The 7850-nt window shown below is 31.3% G+C and overlaps 1 protein-coding gene and 1 non-coding gene across 2 annotated transcripts; one reads left to right on the top strand and one right to left on the bottom strand.

Annotated features, from left to right (window-relative positions):
• The first annotated feature begins 485 nt into the window (after positions 1-485).
• Positions 486-617, top strand: LOC142614343 (U6atac minor spliceosomal RNA). Its single transcript, XR_012840419.1, has one exon. It is a non-coding gene; the product is annotated as a U6atac minor spliceosomal RNA (small nuclear RNA).
• A 1378-nt stretch (positions 618-1995) lies between these two features.
• Positions 1996-7617, bottom strand: LOC142613335 (WAT1-related protein At5g47470-like). Its single transcript, XM_075785645.1, has 7 exons — positions 7167-7617; positions 6995-7060; positions 4485-4601; positions 3705-3933; positions 3173-3334; positions 2398-2549; positions 1996-2293 (listed from the first exon to the last, which is right to left on the bottom strand). The coding sequence occupies exons 1-7, from the start codon at positions 7361-7363 to the stop codon at positions 2167-2169; spliced, it is 1050 nt and encodes a 349-aa protein (XP_075641760.1). The 5' UTR covers positions 7364-7617; the 3' UTR covers positions 1996-2166.
• Positions 7618-7850: the final 233 nt, after the last annotated feature.

The raw sequence follows: 7850 nt of genomic DNA, 5'->3' as shown, positions 1-7850 counted from the left end.
TTAATACTTGCTAGCGTTATCAAACTATTTTTTTAAAACTAAGGTTATTAAACTATGAACAATATATTTAATATTAAAAATAAATAAATAAATATATAGAGAGAGTGCAGTGTGGTGTGGTTTGTGCGGTTTTTTTATTATAAAACTACAAAGAACACTGCACCATGCAGTGCAATGTACTATTACCTGTGATGCAATGCATGTGGTTATGCCATTTTACAGACAATTTTAGTACAATTTGGTGAACGGCCCTATATAAAACTATGCAAAAATGTTTGACTTTTTAGTTCACTTCATACTATTGAGCCAAATAAACTTTTGAGGCCGTGTCAAATAAATCATTATTCTAATATATATATATATATATATATATATATATATATAATTAAAATTAAATTAAATTTTATATTTAAACCCTCCATTAAAATATAATCCAAGCAAATTATATTTTATTTGATAAGTAGAATATATATTTCTTTATATGCGCGTTCGTAGAAAGGAAAGATGGTTTGCATCTCCACTGACACTAACAAGGATGGGAACAGTCTTCGGACTTACGTTTTACAAACACGCCCGTTAAGGCTATCCACTTCGGTGGGTCTCTAACCCAATTTTTTCTTTTCAAAAAAAAAAAAAAAAAATCATATTACAAACAATCGTAACATATACCTAATGTTAGCCTGTATAATTCCATATATACAAACATAATCATGGTAAGTATCTGTTAATAATTATCATAATTATTAAATTTCATATTTTAAAAAAAAATTTATGTTAAATTTTTACTTTCTTATGCATTGCACAAGTTATCAACTAATTAATAGAATCAATATTTATACAATGACAAACTTAGGGATGGACCCACAGGGGGGCCAAGGGGCCCGGCCCCCCACTGGCCCAAAGAAAAAAAGGGAAGAAAAATTTGGGCCCCCCACCCCAAAGAAAAAAAAAAAGATTTCTTTTTTAATGATTATATATATATATATTTTTTTAATTTGTGTCTCACTCTTCCAAAAACTTAGAATTCCTCTCTTTTAATTACCCTAGTACAACTAACAACTACCAACCTCAAAAACTTAACAAAAAAAAAATTTTAAATAAAAAATAAAAAATTCCAATCCGCCCAGTATTAGAGTACTAGTTTTAGATGCTCTAATTTCTAAATAATAAAAATTTAGAATTTAGAATACCAAATACCAAAAATACTACTGCATGAAACATTTCAAATGAAATATTAAAGTAGCAAAAGTAAATTTTGGTTTGTGAAAATATTTTGTTTTTTGTTTTTTTTGCAATAGTAAACATTGTTCTTATGAAACAATATTATTTTGTATTTTTTTTTCTTTGTTGGTAAATGATTACATCTTAATGTATTAAGAAATAATGATTTTGTGTATTGATTTTGTGTTTGAATTTTATTTTTTTTATTTTTTATACTTTGGCCCCCTAACTTGAAATCCGAGGGCCGCTCTTAAACTTAAATTGACGAATTAGACTCCAAAGACACCCCCAAAACAAAAAACAAAAAACAAAAAGAAAAGAAGAAGAAGAAGAAACAATTAGAGAATGTTTCTGAAGAAATTCTTATTAGTGATTCAAAATTGATATACAAGAGAATGATCAAGTTAGAAAGATCTTCCTAAAAGTTCGTCAGCAAAAGTTTTTAGGAGAGAACGATTCCAAAAGATTCAGCTATATAGGCAATTTGGCTCAAGTTATACCCACCACTCTTAAGGTTGCTTCCACTTGCCCTACTTCACAATCTAATCTAGTAAGTAAAACTTCAAATGGTTTTTTGCAGCAGAAGAAATTTCTAAAAAAGTATCAAAATCTCTGTTCCTAAAGGACCTAAACTCCATTCCTTTTCCCAAGCAACATATACCCATCTTTACAAAGAGTACTCAAAATGGTGTCCCGTGTCAAAAAAAAACCGCAACACGCACAGCCCCATCATGGTTCTGCAAAAAGAATTAAAAGAATGGAGCTTATACACACTTTAAACAAAGTTTTGATCACATTTATCCAAAGCTTGCTCTCTTATATCATTCACATATATGCATGACTTTTAGGCACATTAGGAACAAGTCACTGCTTTTGTTTCTTACTTTTCATTTTCTTCTAATTTTTAACGATGAAAAACATATTACACATTTGCTAACTACAATATTAACTTAATAGAGGCTTCTCTGCATCGAACTCACTTTCGGGGCCATCCCCCTCATAATAACCTTCTTTTCCTTTAGCCCAAAGCACAAAGTAAAGGCCAGTGAACATGAGGAACATACCAGCAAGGCTGCATTGTAAGAGTGATTAGTAATAAGATATACATTGAAAGCAACATTTCCAACTTATATCACAAATAATATTCCAAATGAGCACTAAAATTAACTAGTCTACCTTCCAATATTAACGGTTTCTCCTAAGGTGGCTATAGAGAAAATGATTGAGCAGACTGTACTGACGGGGCTAAATGTGGACACCAAGACCGGCCCTCTTTTTTTCATGGCCCAATTGTTGAAGCTTATACATGATCCACTTACAGCACCTGCCTACATATATACACACACATACAAATGTTTATATGGTTTGTATTATTATATAAATGGACAATAATTAAAACATTCTTTAGCTTAAAATTTTTCTTGTACCATTAGCACTAATTTTCTTGCGTTACATGGCCATCTATACATATATAATATGACCTTGCAAATTTTCTTCCTCAAAAACATGTTTGGCTCAAGCGATGAATACTACCCTGAGAGAGTAAAAAAAAAAAACTGGTTTTATTAGACATTTAAGCACATCAAGCCCTTTTTTTTGGTATTAAATACTCTTTAGCTTAAATTTATTGTACGTGGCACCATAAAGATGCGTTTTCTTACGTAACATATATGTGGGTGTGGCTACATTTTTTGACCTTTCAAATTTTGTCCTAAAGTGAAAAATTACCCCCCCCCCCCCCCCAAAAAAAACCCTCAAGTGAATATTTTTTGAAAGATTTTTTTTTTCTTACAAATATAATTTTAAACGTTGCTAGTCTTTCAGTTCTTCATTTTGCTAAATTTATAGGCAAGCCCAAGATTCAAGGCCAGGTATTTTTATTTTTATGGGACACAAAAATAGGAATTTGTGTGACCTTTATAATTAGAGAAAGGGAAAGAGTGATATTTACCAGTAGAGAATAGCCAACCAAGTTTCCAACGCTCACAAGTGGCCAACCGGTTTCAATTTTGTGATCTTGAATTAATTGGATAGCTGCAGTTATAGTCACACCGATCAAGGATGTTATTGCACACAAGGATATTGGTGCTGGAAACTCAACCATTGTTGTAGCCTGTCAATCTTCACTTTGTTATAAACAAATCAAAAAATAAAAACATTTATTTTCATATCAAAAGCATACTTTTTTTTTTTTTTTTGAGAAACAAACACACACACATATATATAGGGAAAGGGGGATGAGATAAGGGAATACACTCACACGCTAACACCAAAACTGCATTCTATATCAAAAGCATACTTAAATTATGATAACTTCCATTTGATTCATGTACAACATTTTAAAACTTTACTCTTTTTAGATGGAAATGTACTTCTATTTGGTGCATTTTTTTAAAAAGAAATTGAATCAATGAAAATAAATTCATCGAAAGAGTATGTTAAACATGTCTAAATTTTATGAAAGCAACAACAATTGAAGTTACCTGCAATACAACATTGCTGGATAATACAAAAACTGCAGCGATGAGGTAGAGGCAACCGATAATTTTTTGTTTATCAAAGACTGGTGATGAGGGAGATGTTAATGGAGACTCTTTTGTTGGAACGCCAGTGCTCTGCATTATGCTCATTGTGAGAGCACCTACAACGCACAGGCACGTACCTACAATCTTCACTTTGCTGTACACGCAACTAAGTTTCACTCTCTCTAATCTGCAATTTTTGTAAACTACATCAACAAGCAGACAAATAATGTGGCTCTCTCTCTCTCTCTCAAGAATTTTTTTTGATGACATATGCTCCAATTGTTGACTTATGAAGAAATGTGACAAAATATACTAATATGTCCAATTAACTTTTGCAAAGTTAAAAATATTACCCCTATTTAATTATTGATTCTTCCAAAAGCTAAAGCTATTAGGAGATAATGAATTTATTTATTTAATCTAACATGTTCCCTTCATGTGTGGGTCACCTAAGCTGCCATTGAGTGGGGGCCCTACATATGAAAATTTAAATGAAAGAATCGATAATTTAATATTGTATTAGAGCAAGAAATCTTGAGCTCTGATAACATATTAAATTATTGATTCTCCAAAAAACTTAAGCTATTAAAAAATGATAAATTTATTCATTTAATCTAACAACTTCATGTATCATGTTTCCATGTCTCATGTTAGCCCAATATTCTAAGGTATGAAAATTGCTAAGCAAATTTTAAAATGCTATAGATAGATACCAAAGTGGAAAAGCAAATTGGCTACCTAAAAGCCCAAGCAATGACGAAGATAAGCCCTGGAGCAAGGTTTGGCATGGCTGTTGCCATTGCTGGAGAAGTTAGATTGATCCCCTTTAGGAACAGGGACTGGAATAAAGTTACCCTGTGAAGCAAACAGAAGAAAAAGAGAAATTATTTTGTATCACTCCCCATGCTTGTTTGAGTTTTTATAATAATAAACAAAAACCCACTCTTACACAATTCAAAATTAATTTTAACAGTAAGAATCTGGCAAGTTAGTTATATCACGGAACCCATAAGATTTTCATTGGAGTGGAACTAAAGTCCTATTAATTTAATAATTTGGAAAAAGTTAAAAATGCCCTGACCCACAACATATTCATTATAATTAAAATGTTTGATTTTCTAGCCGACTTGAGCTGCCACACTGTATTAAAATGTTTGATTGATTGTGATGTAAATTGACTCTCATCTAGTAACTCTTACGCTATGATTAAAAGACTACCATATATATGATATGTATAAAGTTTGGATTGACATGGTTTTTGTAAAACTTATTTTAAATATGTTCACGTGCATATGCATTTATGATAGATTTTTTATCATCAATTCATGACACTAATTAAGATTCGAACTCAGATCCTCTATTAGATGACAATGAACATAATTAGTATACCTACATTTTTTTTTTTTAGTTTCACTTTTTTTTAAGAAAACTATATTTTTGTTTTTAGCTTACTTTTAAAACAGAATAAACACACCGACAATATAGCAGAAGCACAAGGCATAAAGAAGTGCTTGCAAGTCACGTTAAATGGCATCCCTGTGTGTTTCCTAATTTTTGGCCGGAGGAGACCAAACGAGAGAAAGGTGTGAATGATTGCAAGAATTGTAACGTTGATTCCATCCTCATGAGAAGAAACAAAGAGGAAGATATATTTTAGAAGCTATTCCATCAACACACTCTACCTTGAAATGTTATTTACTCCCTCTAAATAAAGCGTATTGGAAAAATTAATAAAATTTTCCTTCCCTTGACATATTAATAATGTATTCTCTCAAATTCTTAATTCTAATTTCAGGCACTAGCTAGTTCAACATGAAAACATTGAAAAGGACTTCTTTATGTCATATCCCCCACAAACAATAGAAGAAATGTTAAACCTGGAATGAGTAGGAGCTAATTAAATCAAAATCATCAATGTCTCAAATTAAGAAGCACTTATATTCTAGCCTTTTAGAAAAACTGAACCTTTTGTTATCGCCTTCGTGCTTTAAGAATAACACCGACGTGCTTGTTTGTTTCTAACTTATTTGATTAGCTTTTAACATTTAGGTTTTATGTACAATTAAAAAAAAAAAATCTTTGCTTTATCTCACATTTTCAGAGTACATGTATTGTTTAGCATACTTTCAGTAACAAATATTTAGCAAAAAGTTAAATAAGCTGATGTCAAACGCAGGTGATATCTAATTTTGAATTTTAACTTTTATAATTTTAAAGATAAAATTAATAATCTATGGAAAACTATTTAATAAATTTTCAAAGAAATAAAAATATTGAATAATTTAAAATAGCCTCAAAAATAAAATTCTTTGATGCCCACTATTTTATGCTTCTAAAAGTAACGCTACTACCTAATTTAAAGAAATTTAATAAAAATTCAAAATGAGGATATAAAAGTAAAAATTCAAAATCACCCACCATCTACCATTCATCCTCCAACTTCTCTTGTCCTTTTAGCTTTAAATTAAGGAAAACCAGCGTTAAAATCAGGAAAGAAAGCTTAATTTTTTACCAAAATACATGTAAAGCCTGCGAGGAAGCTAATTTTAGTCTACTTGATAATGATCAATCGAGCATATTTCTCATAATTTTCATGGTTTTGGGGGATTAGAAATTTCTCGGTGCCGTGATATACAAAGCTTTTTAAACACTAAATCCGAAAGGCAAAATATAATTAAATAAAGATTAAAAGAAATAAATAGCAGATAATCAAAGTAGGAGAAGGCGCAAGAGAGCACTAAAAGATCCAAAATTCTAGATATTAGTCATATGATGGTTAGTTATGGTGCTTGTAAGCTTGGGAAGAGTAAAAAAGAAAAAGAAAAAGAAAAAGAAAAGCAACAAAGATGGATGAAATAACATTAATCCGTTGTTATTCTCCTATTTTCCCAGAAACAAGAAACTATAAATAGAAACTAAACAAACAAAACTCTCTTAATCTTTCCCTCTTCCTTTGTTCCTAACTAATTAATTTAACTAACAAGTTTCTCAAAAAAAAAAAAAAAAAAAACTAACAACAACAATAATAAAATAAATTTGAAATCCATTGTAAATCCTACCAGACTAATAAAGGTCAGTCACATTAATTGCAAGTTTTTCTATTACTTTCCCAACAAACAAGAAACACAAAAATGAAATAAACAAATAGAACCATATAAATCTTTCCGCACTCCTCTGCTCCTAACTATTTCAATGGAAATGCAATTGCAAAGTTTAATTTTGAATAAACATAGAAAATGTTTCCTTACCCTCCAAAGGAGATCAAAATCAGCTGAATTATCAACCTCGAGTTGAGTTTCTTGGGCCACCTATCCCTGCAACACACATGCATAAAAAAGTTCCATTTTTACTTAGACCCTTACAAGAAAAAAAAAAATCTCAAGCATTTGCCTGTGAAAGAGAGAGAGAGGGAGCAAAAACCTTTCAAAATAAATGGCAATGGGGGAGAGAATGAGGAAGGTAGCAAAGGTAGAGAAAATAACAATGGTGAAAGATTCAAGGCCCAGAGCCATAAGATAACTTAGCAACACAGAGTTTCCTGCATACACAATTTGCACCCCTATCAACCCCCCTATTATTACAACATCTTCTAATAAATCCCTCTTCAGCAGCTCCATCTTTCTCTTCTATATGTCTTCTTTCTTTTCAAAGAAACAAGACACAATACATGCAACCAAAAACTATATCCTTTCCCTCTATATGTTACAAGAAAAATTTTCCCTCCTCACCCTTGTCTCTCCTCTTTAAATGTTTTCTTCTTCTTTGAATATGTTTTTACATCCCACTCCCTCTTTCTTTCTTTTTCTTTTGTGTTCCTTTCGCTTGTGGTGGTTCGCTCTAACTATCTTCTACGTTTCAGTTTTTAAAACTCAGCTAACCTTCATGTGGCTTCTCGCTTCTCTACCAGTCTTCTCACGTACGGTCCTTGGCGTGAAATAGAGTCACTCTCTTGTCTCTTTGTTAGGAAAGGTAAGGGAAAAAGTTAGGTGTAGCTTTTCTTCAAGGTGTTCTCTTTCTCTCTAGCTGGATTTTTTTTTTATTTTAACAACTGAACAATTTTCTATTCCTAAATTGTTTCAATTTGAGTTCTTTGCGATATTTTGT

This window comes from Castanea sativa, chromosome 10 (assembly GCF_040712315.1).
Source record: "Castanea sativa cultivar Marrone di Chiusa Pesio chromosome 10, ASM4071231v1".
In the NCBI taxonomy this organism is placed as follows: domain Eukaryota; kingdom Viridiplantae; phylum Streptophyta; class Magnoliopsida; order Fagales; family Fagaceae; genus Castanea; species Castanea sativa.
The sequence above is the reverse complement of the archived record's forward strand: the minus strand, read 5'-3'. Positions and strand labels throughout refer to the sequence as shown.

Bases quoted from the DNA above. Each gene is read 5' to 3' on its own strand.
- LOC142613335 (XM_075785645.1), bottom strand. From the start codon at position 7,363: ATGGAGCTGCTGAAGAGGGATTTATTAGAAGATGTTGTAATAATAGGG. The intron at 4,602-6,994 runs GTAAGGAAACAT...TTTGCTTCACAG, and splicing joins ATTTTGATCTCCTTTGGAGG to GGTAACTTTATTCCAGTCCC. The intron at 2,294-2,397 runs GTAGACTAGTTA...CTTACAATGCAG, and splicing joins GAAACCGTTAATATTGGAAG to CCTTGCTGGTATGTTCCTCA.